The 16406-nt window shown below is 41.4% G+C and overlaps 1 protein-coding gene across 1 annotated transcript in view; it reads right to left on the reverse strand.

The window, feature by feature from the left end:
- The window catches only part of Evi5 (ecotropic viral integration site 5), a 239450-nt gene that overhangs the window by 15339 nt on the left and 207705 nt on the right, over nt 1-16406 (reverse strand). Inside the window, exons 14-15 of the mRNA XM_080283826.1 lie at nt 14853-15020; nt 3368-3463 (exon numbers count right to left, since the gene is read on the reverse strand). Coding sequence (XP_080139952.1) covers nt 3368-3463; nt 14853-15020 — 264 coding nt within the window. The remainder of the gene's footprint in view (nt 1-3367; nt 3464-14852; nt 15021-16406) is intronic.

The raw sequence follows: 16406 nt of genomic DNA on the forward strand, positions 1-16406 counted from the left end.
CTGGGTTACACAGTGACATCACTTTCAGGGCTTTGGTCATACATCTGAGAGGTGTTCTAGAAAAAATTATGAACCTAAATGTGTTTTTTGTGCTGGAGCCCATAAATCTATGGATTGTAGTAACAGAAATTCTCCCAAATGCATCAACTGCTCTTCCTTAAGACATCAAGATGCTAAATCAAATTCACAGTCAGTTACCCATTTTGCATCAAGTAGAGACTGTCCAATTCTGATTTCTCATTGGAACAGATTGACTGAAAACACCAATTTTGACCATTCAAAAAACTGACAACGTCCCTCTTGAACTGGTCAAGGATGAGTCTTTTAAATATTCATTCTATCCGTAATAAGATAGACTATCTTAATAGAACTCTAAATCAGCACGAGGTTGAGATTTTGTGCATTACTGAAACCTGGTTGTATGAGTCCAATATCATATTATTCCTAATGCTTTGCCCAAGACACATTCTGTTATATGTATTCCCAGGCCTGCTGCTGACTATCTGGCAGGAGGCATAGCACTCATCTACTCGGCAGCACTTGCAAACGTTTCTCTCATAGACTCAGACCTGATCCCCATCAAAACTATGTGTGATCAGTACATGATCAGAGATGAGGGGGTCAACTGAGTCAACCTCCACTTCCGATACGCGCCTGCAACCAACAGGGGACAAGATCAAGTCAAGGACATGTCCCGAGACATGAGTTGGATTACTTACATGATTGAAAAAATTGTTCTAGGTGATGAACTCAAGGAATTCTGAAGAAAATGGTTTTGACTCTGGACTGTTGACCCAATAATTGAAATGACAGAGGTCCTCCAGATTTAAGAGAAAACACTTCAAGAAACTGCCAAACTCCTCCATAAAACCTCAGTCTGTGCCTGGATGACCTGGTCGATAGACAGTTGCAATTTTAATGGTATTCTGATGGAAATTTATTTATACTTCAATAAATTCAAATGAAGACGGGGTCAGGTCTGAATCTATGAGAGAAACGTTTGCAAGTGCTGCCTAGTAGGTGAGTGCTATGCCTCCTGCCAGATAGTCAGCAGCAGGCCTGTGATTACTTATAATAGAATGTGTCTTAGGCAAAGCATTATGAATAATATGATATCAGACTCATACAACCAGGTTTCTGTCAAGCACAAAATGTCAAGCTCGTGCTGATTTAGAGTTTTATTTATATAGTCTATCTTATTACGGACAGAATGAATATTTAAAATACTCATCCTTAACCAGTTCAAGAGGGATGTAGTCAGTTTTTTGAATAGTCAAAATTGGTGTTTTCAGTCAATCTGTTCCAATGAGAAATCATAATTGGACAGTCTCTACTTGATGGAAAATGGGTAACCGACTGTGAATTTGATTTAGCATCTTGATGTCTTAAGGAAGAGCAGTTGATGCATTTGGGAGAATTTCTGTTACTACAATCCATAGATTTATGGGTTCCAGCACAAAAAACACATTTAGGTTCATAATTTTTTCCAGAACATCTCTCAGATGTATGACCAAAGCCCTAAGAGTGATGACACTGTGTAACCCAGAATCAGTCGAAAGCATGGAATCTTGTAAGATTCACATAGATATAATTGCCCCGTTCTACAATGGAGGATCTCACCTCTGGCGACATCTTCAAGACAGCGGTTTTGGTGTCATTCCTTGTTCTTGTGAAGAGAAGGTTAAAGGTACAACCGCGATCAACGAACAGCTTAATTTTATTGTTTTTTCTCAGAATATTTGGTATGATGTCGTCAGAGTCGCCAAAGGAAGAGGAAAGGCCTGTCACAGTCATTTTTAATAACATTTTCTTTGGCTCCGATTTGCAAAAATTGCCCTCAGAGCCAAAATGATCACTCAGCATCTCAGTTGCTTCACCTTTGGCCTCAGCTGACGGAAACTTCATTATTAGCCCACCAGCTTTGGTCTTAAGGCAGCCATCAACCAGTATTCAGTTAAGTACACATCTGATGCCTTCTGGTCCCATCTGATTTGTCAGGGCATCAGCACTGCTTTTTGGTTTCACAACCAGTACATGTTGACTAGGAATGGCTTTTTTATGGCTCTGACAGTGGTGAAGGTGCACTTGAAGAACATACAGTAATACAGTGTTGTGCTGCACTTAATCCTTTGCACTCTGAATTCTAATTTCTCAACACTGCACAACGTTATAAATTCCATGTGGTCTAGTGGCAAGGTATTGCAGCTTACTCACTGTCCACCACAAAAACAAGCACTTGGGCAACCATGGCAACAAGCGTGCAGTCACGACAGTAAGTAGGCAGGAAGTGGGAAGGATGCAGGGATGCTCTAGCGGGTGTCTCCGGAACTAAGCACCAAAACACAGCTGTTCGTCACTGCGCGGCAAATTTAGAGTAGGAATGAACACATCGGCTTTTTTTTTTTTTTTTTTTTTGCATTTTGACGTTTTTTGGCCATTTTTGGACCCAAGCCCAAAATGCCCAGGACTTGGGCGTCCGGTCTTAAAGGGATTACTGTATACATATAAACATTTGTGGCTTTGCCTATCCATACAAAGCTCAGCTAACAATGGCTTAAATATACTTGAATCAGCCACACGAAGGGAGAAAACAAAGCTAAAATCCTGAAAAACTTATTCCTTTTAAAGACAATATTTTTTTTTATCTTAATACTGAAAACACAAAGAAAAGTACTAAACACAAAGGAAAGTACTAAATGCAATAAATGAAGAGCAGTGTGAAGTGGTACCCGTACTCATGAGGTGTTTTTCTTTGTGTGTATGACTAAAAACTGAGCAGTTCAGGTGCACCCATGCATGGAAAGGTAGGAAATTAGGGATCTGAGACTTATTTTTCAAGCTAGGCCCACATTCTCTTTGTAATCTTTATAATACATAAACAAGGGTATCAAATAAATTTTTACTAGCCTACAGAAAATGAAAGCACCATCCTCCTTGGTGATGTGGTACAGTTAAGAATGCTCTCTTGCTCCAGCAGCATTTGTAAGCAGCACAAAAAATTCTCAACTACAGTATATTCCTTGGGGCTGATACAGATTAAGAAGTAAAAATGCCAGTTTTTTAACTTCATCAAGAGAGCATATGTTGAGGTATGGGTATGCCAATTTTTTGGTCACAATCTATAAGAAAACAGCCAAAGCAAGTGCTTGAAAATTTAATTTTGGCAAAAAAACTATGGCAAAATTGCAACACCTTTCAATTTTTCACAGCTCTTGCCATGACAAAATACTGTATGGTTTTAAGTGAGTGAAAATGAAGAGAGAAGGTTAGTTAATACAAAGTAAGACTCCTTCATTTTGTCTAATCATTTATGACCCTGAATACAATTTACATTGGTGCTTAAATAAGCATAGTTCACCTTGCTCACCTTGAATTCTAGAGAAGAGATCTTCTGTGTTAATTCTGCTAAACTCTGAGATTTTTCAGCTTCTCGAATTCTGGCTAACATCTTTTCCTCTTTCATCTGAAAGTATAAACATAATCAACAGCATTTATACACTTATGCTTATTCAGACATACCATCACTTCCAGAATACAGTATCCTTCCACAACCACTCATCTGAATATGTATCCCCTCATAAAAATCTGTCAGCAATGTCAATCAAGAGATGTTCAGTAAACCCTCATTCTAAAGGACAGCTTGAAGGGAAACAGTAGTCTCTTGAAAATTATTGTCTGTTAGTTCTGAATGTTGCCAAAGTAGCCAAAATAATAACAAAATAAACAATATCATGCACACTGCATACACAATGTTTGCTGTTAAGTCATTTATGGAAATCAGTAATCAGAAAATAAAACACAATGCTGTACTGTATTTGTACCTGGAAAGAGAAAAAAGAAAACAGCTAACTTGCCTCAGTTCAAGGAGATGGGTAAATCCACTGTCTCAATGTATGTGTGTGTGTGGGGGGGGGGGGGAACCCATGAAAGTGTCCATTAGATCCAAAATTCAGTAGAACTGGGTCTGGTAGAGCAAGAGTTTACAATACAGACATAGAAAAAAGTCAGCAGCCTTCTTGGCATGGTTCTGCAACAATATCACTGTGATTGCTTGATGATAATACACACATTCTTTCATGAAAATAATTGGATTCCAAGTGACAGAGTATGTGCTGTGTGGGTGTTCCCATCAAGTACTCAATAATTTTGTGGCAGGACCAGGGTCAGATGACAACGAACTTGTTTTGGGCTATACCAATTATTTGTTCTTAAAACTCTTTTATATAGTATCACATTTTTATGTCTGCCATATCTATATGCATTATGTTATGAATGTACTGAGGGCAAAAGAGTTAGTTCCTCTATGCTTTGTGCAGAAAGTTCATATCAGCCTTGGCATTACTACAACACACTGTCTATAAAACACCTGCTCCTATGGTACACTTACATGGTTTTCTGGTATGTGGTACACAGTTTTGATAAGCTACCTAAATAAGGTGGGCATGTATTGTATGAAGCCACACATGACTTGGGCTTCACACACTTTTTTTTTTAACTTGAAAGCCAAGAGACCAACTCTATCTTAGAGAGTCTCTACTGTTGGTGCCAACTGCAAAACTCTGATCCACACATCCTCTTCCACTTCTAGAACTACTCTGTTCACCATTCACCAGACTAATATGTTCCTTACCTTCTCTATAAAGTTTAAAATAGATGTAATTTTCCTACACCACTTTGCAGACACGTCCCATGATTAATTTTTGCATTCACTTCATTCACCTTTACTTTTGCTGAAGAATATAATTGTAGCTTTCTTACATTCTACCGGTACAGCTCCATTAATACACATCTTCTGGCATATATGCCACACAAATTTCAATCCACTCTCTACACTATTTTCTATCATCTTAGCACACACCTCATGAATATCTGTTGTCTTCTCATTATTTTAATTATGTCATAGGATTCTTCACATCTGCCACTGCCACATTCTCAAGCACCACTTTCCTCTGTGCAGCACCAAATCCAATCATATTTACCACTGTTCTGTTGAGAGGTATATGAGGGAGGGGGGGGGTGAGTTGGGGGGAGGGTAGTCAAATGGTGGGTGACAGAGCAACTTGGAGGCGTTTTGTCTGCGGCCACCCTCTGTGGGATTATGGCGTCGGGTTATAGATAGATAGATAGATAGACTGTTCTCATCATTCCCGTATTTACCAAGATTTCAAAGTAAACTTTATATCTATTCTGTATTCATCGATATTTACATTTTTACTGAACTGCAGTGGCTCAGTGGTTAGTGTACACATCTAGTGACATGTGTGTGCCCTGAGTCTATGGTTCAATAAAAATTTTTGGCAGACATTTAACCTACAGTATTTGTGCCAGTGTTATTTAAAAGGCCCAAACAAGGCATTTTCAAAGGTTAACTGGCCTATGACAGGAGATGGACTCAAGATTTCTGGTGGTGTGGCTTTTTGGCATTATTTAGCATTTGTCATAAAATGCTTTCTGATATATAGTATAACAAAGTCCTGGAAATGGAATGGCACATTTACCCATGAAATATCTTAACACACCATAGTTGTGCAGTTATTGTAAAAAACTTCCCATTTGCTAGGATACTGGCAACAATATCTGAGTGGGATCTAGTACTGTCAGAGCCTAGGTAAATAAGCCCATGTGTTATAACCTGTCCACAATGCACTAATTTCAATAATTTGTATTATTCCTTTCTCTCTTCCTGTAGCCAAAGCCACCCTTGCATTCAATTTTAGCATCAAGAACAGGTTTTTCTTAATTGGCCTAAACCTTTATCAGGTGTTAACATCATGGTGAATGCGACTGGAAGAGCATGACTTACATTCATAGTAGCTACTGCTCCTTTGTTTTGGGGCTTAAATGTTGGGGTGGGGATAAGAGATAACAGTTTCCTGACATGCAATAAAATCTGTATTCTGGAAGGAGACTTAAATGGTCATGTAGGTTAAGCAGCTCAAGGATATGAGGAAGTACATGGGGGATGTGCATATGGTACAAGAAATGAGGAAGGGGAAAGGATACTTGAGTTTGGGGAGGCAATGAACATGATTGTGTGCAACACACATTTTAGGAAAAGAGAGAGTTGGTTGACTGCATGCAAGTCCGGGGGAAACAGCACCCAGATAGGCTATTTCCTGGTCAGGAGGGCTGATAGGAAGTTAGTGAGGGACGGTGAAGTAACAGGGAGTGAGCAGTGTGTGCAGCAACACAAGTTATTGTTATGTGACATGATGCTTAAGAAGCAGGTGATGAAAAAGACGACCTATGCACCTAGGGGGAAAATACAGAAGCTGAAAAACCAAACAGTATGGGACGCCTTCTATAGGGAGATGAGGAGAGTGGTGGATGAACAGGGAGGCATTGACAGAAATGTTAATGAACAATACAGAGCCCTCAAGAGCAACCTTTTGAGAATTACTGATTCAGTATGTGGTTGGACAAGAGGCCCACCAAGACATAAAATAACCTGGTGGTGGGATAAAGGTGTAGATGCTGCAGTTAATGAGAAAAAAAAGCTTTTCTGGGAATGGAATAAGGGTGGTAACAGAGAGGAATACTTGGCTGCCAAGCACTGGGCTAGAAAAGAGATTTACAGGGTGAAGTCTAAGTCACAGAGACTTTTACTTGTTGGCTTAAATTGCATGGAAGGGAAGAATATGATATTTAAGATGGCAAACCAGATGAAGAGGGAGAACAGGGATATCAAAGACGTATGGAGAGAGCATTAAAGCCAGCTGTTGAATGAGGAGTTTGATTGGGACAGGGAAAGTTTGAAGCCTGCATTTCCAGAGTTTGGCCCTTGGCCTTTGATTTTTTTTTTTTTTTTTTTTTTTTTTAAATGTGTCCAACTCCGGGCATAGGCTTCACAGCCTGCTATCAAGGCCCAGTAGTCCTCCTACATACCATATACCTCTACATGTCACCACTTCGGCGCTAACACCCACCGTCCATATTGAATACATGCTAGGGCTGTCTCATACAGGACTGGTGTATTGGTATCAGTGGGGGTATTTTTACGACATGTCGGTGGGTCGTCTGGTAGATCAGTAAAGCCTGATTTAATGAAATTCAAATCCTTAAACTGTTCTCTGCCCCAGCCGGGATTCGAACCTGGGTCCATTAGGACTGCAGACCACCTCTCTACCGATTGAGCCACCGCCTCCCCCAATTGTGCAATAAGCAGGATGTTGGTGGGGAAGGCAGCAGGTGTGTCTGGATTGACTGCTGAAATGTTGAAAGCCTCAGGAGATACAGTAGTGATAAATAATAATATATATGAATGTGTTGTCCCAGATGACTGGCTGAAGATTGTAATTGTTAATGTGTACAAGGGGAAGGGTGATGCCCTGGAAGGAGGATATTATAGAGGCATAAAACTTTTAAACCAGATAATGAAGGTAATGGTGAGAGGTTTAGAAGTGTACTATTAGAGAAAGAGTGAATATTGATGAGATGCTGTTTGGGTTTATGCCAGGCAAGGGGACCACTGATGCCATATTCATTGCTCAACAACTTCATGACAAATATATTGAAAAGAAAAGGGAACTGTACTTTGTTTCAGTTGATTTGGAGAAGGTCTTTGACAGTCTCTAGAGAGGTGGTAAAGTGGACAACAAGAAGGCTTGGGATCGAGGAGTGACAGGTTAGGGTGGTTATGTCCATGTATGTGAATGCTTGGACCCAGGTAAGGGTGAATGGAGATTTGAGTGATGAGTTTTCCATGAATGTTGGTGTGCATCAGGGGGTCAGTCCTGAGCCCTTTGTTGTTTATCATGTTACTTGAAGTCCTCTCACATGACTTCAAATGGATTCCCGTGGGAGATGTTGTATACTGTTGATTTGGTGTTGACTGCAGAGAATGCAAGGAAGGCGGAAGAATGATTTAGGAAGTGGAGAGATGGTATAAGGCACAAGAACTTAAGAGTAAATGCAGATAAAACAAAAGTGATGGTATCTAGGGCTGGTGGTGGTACTGTCAAAGAAGAGGGAGAATGGCCAGGTGCGATTTGTCACAAGGGAATAGGAAGTAATTCCATCTTATGCAGTGTCTGTGGTAAGTGGGTGCATAAGAGATATGGTGGCATTAGAGGTAGAATGTGAGATAATGCTGATTTCATGTGTGCGATGTGTCAGGATGAGCAGGTGGAGTTTGTCATGAGTGAAAGGATTGAACTTGCTGGTGCGTCTCTTAAGTGTGTGGAAGAGTTTTGTTATTTGGGAGACATGCTATGTGCTGGAGGTGGGGCTGGAACTAGCTCCGTGGCTAGTGTGAGGAGAGGTTGGAAGAAGTTCAGGGAGCTGTTGCCTCTCCTGACAATGAGAGGGCTCTCCTTCTGTGCTATGGGATCTTTGTAAGCAGCATGTGTTAGAAGTGTAGTACTAGTAGTAGGTGTTCCCTAGGCAGTCTGGCCGAACAGCCCCGAGTCCCTAAGGAAGGCCACGGCCAAGACCGGGCTTTCCCACAGAGCTCTCAAGGAGTGTATGTTGTGTTGTTGGTAATTCACCAGGTCGGTCAGGATCACTTGATGGTCGTGATCGTCAGCTTTTACCCTCCCGGAAGGGAGCCGAGAGCTCATATAGTCCGATCTAAGGGCAAGGCTGTGACCTTCACATACGCACACACCCGTCCCCTTGCTCAAGGGGGACAGTAACCACCCACTTCGTCAGTGAAACTATTCGCAACCTGAGCGAGGCGCGAACTCCCGTCCACCAGTTGGCAAGCGAGAGTGTTACCACTGCACCAGCGAGCGGTGTAGGTGACTGTGTGCAATGCAGTCTTCCATAATGTGCTTAATAGTATGGGGTGTTCCATCCTGGAAAGGCATCAGCGACGGAGTCATCCAGCCTCTTCTGATACCTTAAGAGGGCTGGATGATCCCTACATCTCAGCCTGGCCAAGTGGACCCTGTCCTCAGGAGGGAGATAGGATTCAAAAGGGTGGATATCAGGAGGCCATTCATGCAGCTGTGTGTTGTCTCTGAGTGACTGAATGGAGCGGCGAGTGATTTGAGTATGGATATGCTTCTGGAAGCTGGTCTGATGCAGGCGAGGGGGGACAGATGACAGTATTTGTGTATGATATTGTATGCTGGGTGTTATATTGATGTTCCTTGATGTGTGTGGATGTGTTGCCATGTACTGTAGTGTAGTGGATGTTGTGGGTTTGTGGAGGCTGCAGCGAGAATTTGGGTGCCTCTTATGTCTAGATGATCATTGAGGACTTTGGTTTCTTGATGTAGGTGGTCTGTGAGTGTACTAGCTATGCAGCCTGTGATTATTTTTAGGGCCTTGTTCTGTATGTCTGTAGAGTGTTGTAGTGTGTTTTATTGAGGTTAGGAGCCCAAGCAGGGCTTGCATAATTAATCACTGTACCTACTTCTTCCTTAGCCTTTATCATTCTTCTGTGTCTGCCCTCCTCTCTTCATATTTCTCCCATCTTTCCTGTCACTTCTTATTGCTTTTCTTTCCTTTACAGGGGGATTTACATTGAATGACAAACCAAATGGTTTCCTGTAAGCCAAGAAACCATTTACTACGCTGGGTGGTAACCATATAACCAAACCATACGTGCTCCCTACGTGTCAACAAGTGGGTTGGTGGAGGATTAGTGCCCCTCCCCATAAAATAAATAACTCAAAATCAAATGGCCCCCCCTTACGGGATTGTGGCGTCTGGCAATAGATAGATAGATAGATAGATGTATATATTGTTTGTATACCGTGGTGGTGGTTTCTTTGTTGTGTCCAATGTTGTATGGGCAAGTGACTTCAAGCTATTGAGTCTTGGTGTGAATTTATTTTTAATGTTTGTGATGTGTTGTTTAAATGACATTGATGTATTGTATGTTACACCATGGATTTTGGACAAGTGTGTGTGTGGTAGGGGAGTGTTGTTTATGGTGAGGTGAGGTGTGGAATGTGACTGTGTTCTGCTGTCCAGTTTGTGAGAAGGGTCACTGTTGATTTGGCTGGGGATATTTTGAGCCTGTTTGTGGTTACCCGTTCGTGTAGTGTGTTGAGGTCAGGTTGGAGGATGTGTGTGGCTGTGTTTGCATTTTGATGTGTACATGTAAGTGTTATGTCATCTGCATAGGAAGCTAAGTGTATTTGTGGTGTGTGGGGTGTGCGTATGTCGTGCATGTATAGGTTAAAGTGTGTAGGGGACAAAACAGATCCTAGGGGGACGCTATTTGTGAAGTTTCTACTGTTCGAAGACTGATCGGCAAATGTTACATGTGCAAATCTGCCGGCTAAGTAGTTTGCCAGCCATCTTTTTGTGTTACTGCGCGTGTGTTGAATATTTTGTTTGTAAGGTTGTTGCAGGGGATGGCATCAAAAGCTTTGCTAATGCCTAGTGTAACCAGGAGTGTTCTGTGTGGTGGCCTATCTGAATTCAGGCCATCAAAATCTCTCTGTGTAAGGTCTGTAAGAAGTGTGTTTGTGGAGTGTAGTGGCCTAAACCCATGTTGTGATGGGGCTAGGGGGTGTGAGGTGTAACTAGTTGTAGTACCAGTCATTCAGTGACTTTGGAGGGGGTGCAGAGGAGTGTGATGGGGTGGTATGAGGAAGGTAACGTGGGGTCTTTGTTGGGTTTGGGGATAGTGATGATAATGTCATGCTTCTAGATGATGGGTATTATGTTGTGTGAGTAGCTGTAGTCTAATATGTTCATGAGTGCTTGTATACCTTGGGGTCCAAAGTGTTTAAGGTGAATGTTGCTAAGCTTGTCTGGTCCATAGGCAGATGAGTGCTTAAGCCTGCTAATGATGTGCTTTGTCTGGTTGTAAGTGAAAGGTGTGAAGTCTAGGTCTGTGGGGAACTGTCTCTTATGTTGGATGATACGTTGGTCATTGCGATGGGGTTTTAGATGGCTAACATGTGAAAAGTGATTGATGAGTGTTTGCTTGTTGTTTGTTTGAAGGTATGGTGTCTGTTGTTGTGATGGCAGAGTGTGATTGTGTAGTGTTGCTGTTGGGAGTGTGATCCTGTTTAGTGTTTTCCAGAATTTGCTGGTGTTTGTTTTGTGGTCAACTGTTTGGAGATAATTATTTCAGTTTGGTGTTTGCTGTTCTGATATTTTGTTGTTTATCTGAGTGTTGAGTTCTTGTATTTGTTGTACGGTGTCTTGTATATGAGGTGCTGGGGGGTGTCGTAGTGTGTCCCGTTGACTGATGTGGCCTTGAATTTCTGGTGTGAAGTTGGGGTTGTGTCTCTTTCCGTTGCCTCTAGGATTGTGTCTTTTGTTTGCATTTTGTATAACTGTATTGAAAGTGTGCACAGCGGTGCTGATGTTTGTGATGGATGTACTGTTTAATGTTTCAAAGTGTTCCGTATCAGTTGTGAAGGACTCCCAGTTGGCTCCCTTATAATTAGTGTGTGTGTGTCTGTGGCCAGCTGGGGTGATTCTGGTTTTGGTAGTGATGATGATTGAGAGGTGATCAGAGCCAAGGGTTTTGACCACTCCCCAGGATGTTGTGGGGGTGAGGTTTGGGGAGCAAAAGGTGATGTCTGGGGATGATGGGAGGAAGAAGGCTTGGTGTGGGATATGGGTATGTTGATGGAAATTATTCGTATGAAAAGATTATCTGTTTGGGATTGTAGTACCAGCCCTCTGTCTGTGTCAAGGTTGTTGAGATGCCAGGCCAATGCCTTGGCACTTAAATCACCACCCAGGATGATGTTGGGTCTGTTAGTGATGTGGTGTATTTGTGGAGAGGAACTGCGTGATACTGTGGGGGACGATTGGGGGGGAATGTATGTGTTGGCGATTGTTATATGTAATTTGTTATCAGTGCGAATTTTAATTGATTGTATTTCTGTTGTGGTGTCATGTGGGGGGGAGAACTGACTTTGTGTGTGCAACTGTAGTTGAAAAGTTGATGGATTTGTGTACCAGGGCAATAAGTCCACCGCCACTGCCGTCGGCCTGGTCTTGTCTAATAGTGGTGAAGTTATGAACTGTAGGTGTTGTGTTGTGTAGTTTTGTTTCCTGTGAGATGTGAACTGTAGGTGTTGTGTTGTGTAGTTTTGTTTCCTGTGAGATGTGAACTGTAGGTGTTGTGTTGTGTAGTTTTGTTTCCTGTAAGATGGCAATGTGTATGTTTTGTTGTTTGATGAACTGTGTGAGTTAGGAGTGTAATGTTATAAGGTAGCGAGACCTGGGCAGTGAAAGCAGAGGATATTCACAGGCTCTAAAGTATGCAAATGATAATGATTAGGTGGATGTGCAGTGTGTCCCTGAGTGTGAGGCCTGGGTGGGCTAGGTATGGGATTAAAGTGTACTGGTGTTGTGATGAGGAGAGGCAAATTGAGAAGGTTTGGGCATGTAGAGACGATGGGGGATGAAAACTGGGTGCAGAAAGTAAGAAGTGTTAATGTTAGGGGTGGGGTTGTGAAAGGTAGACCAAAAAAGACCTGGGATGAGGTCACTGCGTGTGACCTCAGGGATAAGGAACTGAACAGAGAAGTTGCCAGAGATCGTGCAGCATGGGGAGTTGCCAACAGGTGACCATGGCCAATGCAAGCAAGCATGTTGGAGCCTTCACAAATGAAATTAAATGAATTGCTCCTTCCAGAAACTTTATGGAACAACACTGAAAATCTAGTTCATAAGAGATATGTTGCAGCCCAAAGCTTAATCAAGGGAGGAAACCCCAAGACTGGGTCTATGAGCTTTGTTATTCTAAACCATCTGGTGGAAGGAGGTATACTATGTACCCTTCAAACAAAATCCTACATGGACCAGCCCTGGACACTCACGAGATAAACAATCGTGAATCAACCAGCTTCCTTAACCCATCTGCACCTAGCATCTCTTAAACTTCCCAGAACTGGACATTTTTTAAATGTTACGATAATCAAGGAAGGAAGCCCAAGTTTTGGACTTATGAGCTGATAAGCAGAGGGTAATACACTAAATACCCTTACAATAAAATACTGTACTAAATACCCTTGCAATAAAATCCCACACACAGCAGCCCTAGCCACTGGTGACTTAAAGTGAGTGTTGGTAATATATCCTATCATATATAGTCTATCTATCTATCTATTGCCAGACACCATAATCCTGTAAGGGGTGGCCATTTGACTTTGAGTTATTTGTTTTACAGGGAGGGGCATTAACCCTCCACCAACCCACTTGTTGACACATAGGGAGCACGTATGGTTTGGTTATATGGTTACCACCCAGCATTGCATATGGTTTCTTGGCTTACAGAAAACCATATGGCTTGTCACTCAATGTAAAGCCACCTGTAAAGGAAAGAAAGGCAATAAGAAGTGACAGGAAAGCTAGCAGAAATAGTAAGAGAGGAGGGCAGGCACAGAAAAAGAATGATAATGACAAAGAAAGAAGTAGGCAGCACTACATCAAGTGAGTGGATGATGGTCGCCACCACCTGTAATTGCATATATCTGCACCATACCAGTTTACCAATGACACATACAAACTCTTGAACAAATAAACAAGGGGAAGAGTTAATTATGGGTATCACTTTCCCTTCGAGAAAACGGTATGGTATGTCCTACAGTAAACATGATATAGACTGGTGCAGATGCAAACATTTTCACATTTTTTCCACATTCATTCCTACAGTATTTTTTCACACTTCTTTCCAAAACTACTTTCTTAATTTTTCATACTAGCTTACATTAATTATTCTTCAAAATTGATTTCCAGCTTTTCCTAAATCTTTATTAACCCTTTCACACATTTTTTACTCTCAACACATTCCCTATCTTTTATCAGATATTTCCCGGTTCCATCTTAAACAATTCTTTCTTTTTAGTTGTACTGTACTGCTTTCTCAACTTCCGTATCCCACAGGGCTGTATATTTATTTTACTGCAGTAATCAATACAACTGCAGCACCTAAAACGTCTTTAGCACTCTCTTACCACACCACTTGTACCCACTCTAGTTATTGTCCAAATCCATTTGTTCCCAACACACTAATCAGAACTCGTCCACAACCTTTGTTCACATTCATCTGACACTAATTGGCTTCTCGGCTTTTACAGCAGTATTAAATCATCATCATTATCATTATCCTGAGCTCTTTTTATCCCACAAAGGATGAAATGTGGTAAGGTGGAGGAAACAACATGAGTAAGGTAAGGTGGAGGAAACAAGATGAGTAAAGTCAAGTAAACAAAGTCAGAAAAAGCACAAAAGAGGGAGAAACTATCAAAAGCATGTGCAGTGAAAGGTGCCTAACACACTTGTATTCACCATTCAAGCCCCAGGAATCTGAGCTCTGCCTATCAGATCTAACTATCAGTACTTTTTTTTTCTATTCATACTCATCTTTATAGATGTTTTTTACGTTACCTGTTAGACTGAGCTAAGCCACTGATAATCAAGTAAAAAAAAAAAAAATGGTGTCAAACCCTTTTCATGTGCTCCTCTGTACAAAATTAATCCAACCAACTGAGTCTCCCATCAGAATCCTGACTTCAGTCTTCCATACCTTCTTTCATTACACAATTTTACTATTATTCATGATCTTCTTGGCCAATTAAACCTCCTCCCAACATCCAATTCACTCACACATACTGTTTTCATCACTCTATCTTCATCTATTCTCATCATATGATCGCACCATCTAAGCACACTGTCTTCATCCCTATTATCAACCTACTTACTTTCTCGACATCTTTCACAAATCACATTATTTTTAGTCCTATTCACTCAAAGTATTCAACATACATTCTTCAATAATCCATTTTCCACTGCTCTTACTCCTGACTTTTAGGTGAAGTTAATTGTGGCACAAATTGCATCACTTACTGTTATGTTGATATGTTCTTCAATACTGTACCTTGAATGGGGTAAGTTTTAAAATTAATGATTAACATAATATCCATACTGACCTGACTGGCAAGATCATCACATTTTCGCTTGGAGTCAGCCATCTGTGTCTGCATGGTACGAATGTTGGACTCAGCAGCATCAAGTGCCTCCTGGAGTCTTTTGTTTTCTTCCTCCTGTCGCTTCATCTGGTTGGTTGACACCTGAACTGCAGTCTCAAGTTCCATCACCTAAAACAGAGATGACCTTTATAGATGATAATAATAATTATCTGGTCTTTTGTTTCTCAAAAGCGCCAGTTTTTCCACCGGGAATTCACTAGCGCTCAAGGGAAAAGGAGATACGCAGAAATGTGAGAACTATAGAGGAGTGAGGCTATTGAAGCATAGTTCCTCAGGGCTCTGTCCTATCACCAACTCTCTTCCTTTTATTCATCAATGACCTTCTAAGCTGTACATCCAACCCTGTCCACTTGTACACAATTGAATCCACCCTTCACCTTTCCATTCGGTTCTCGCAATGTCCATCTCAGCAGTAACTTCAACAAACAAGGGATGAGGCTACGACACCTAATATCTGACTTGGCTCGTGTGTCTGACTAGGGTAAAAATAATCTCGTTGTTTTTAATGCATCAAAGACTCAGTTCTTACACCTATCAACCCAACAAAATCTTCCACAGGAGCACCCACTAATGTTTAATAATATCCAGCTTAATCCTGCATCATCCTTGCAGCTTAATCCTGCATCATCCTTGAACATGCTTAGGGTTTCATTCACTCGGGACTTATCTTGGAAAGATCATATTATATCTCTTGTAAAATCTGCTTCCAAGAGATTAGGTGTGCTAAGCTGACTCTGTTCCTTCTTTAACCCTGCATAGTTGTTGACTTAATACATGGGTTTTATTTGCCAGTGTAGAGTACAACTCTCATGTGTGGGGAATTCTCCCCACATACAGCTCTTCTCAATAGTGTGCGGTCAAAGGCTTTTTGTTTCATTAATTCTCCTCCTCTTACTGGCTCCATTCAACCTCTGTCTCTTCGCCGCAATGTTGCATCTTTATCTCTTTTTCTATCACTACTTCAATGATCACTGCTCCTCTGAACTGTCTGCTTGCATCCCTTCACCTCTACAACAGGCAGTTGCACCCATCTAGGAACAAACTCTCATTCCTTTTCTGTCCAACTCTCTAATGTAAGAGTTAACCGTTACTCCCAGTCCTTCATTTATGCAACAGGTCAACTCTGGAACTGTCTCCTTCTGTCTGTATTTCATGCTAGGTATTATCTCCAGTCTTTCAAACGCAGTGTGTCCAGGCATCTTGAAATGATCAGATCTTGAATTTGGCTCTCTCTTGTACTGTTATTGTTTTTTTCTTGGAAGGAACAGTTTGCGGGCTCCTGGCTTTTGGTTCCTTTTTCCTAGCATTAAAAAAAAAAATGAAAAGTATGAAAGTCTGGGAGAAGATCTTGATGGCATGGTTGAAGGAGATCGTTAAGATTGACAGGAACCAGTTTGGATTTCAACAGGGCAAGTCAACACTGGATGCCATTTTCATCATGAGACAATTGCAGGAGAGGTATGGAGAGAAGAAGATGGAGTTGTTTCACATATC

Source organism: Coenobita brevimanus, chromosome 98 (assembly GCF_032717465.1).
Source record: "Coenobita brevimanus isolate Jiangsu-jjx chromosome 98, ASM3271746v2, whole genome shotgun sequence".
Classification (NCBI taxonomy): Eukaryota; Metazoa; Arthropoda; class Malacostraca; order Decapoda; family Coenobitidae; genus Coenobita; species Coenobita brevimanus.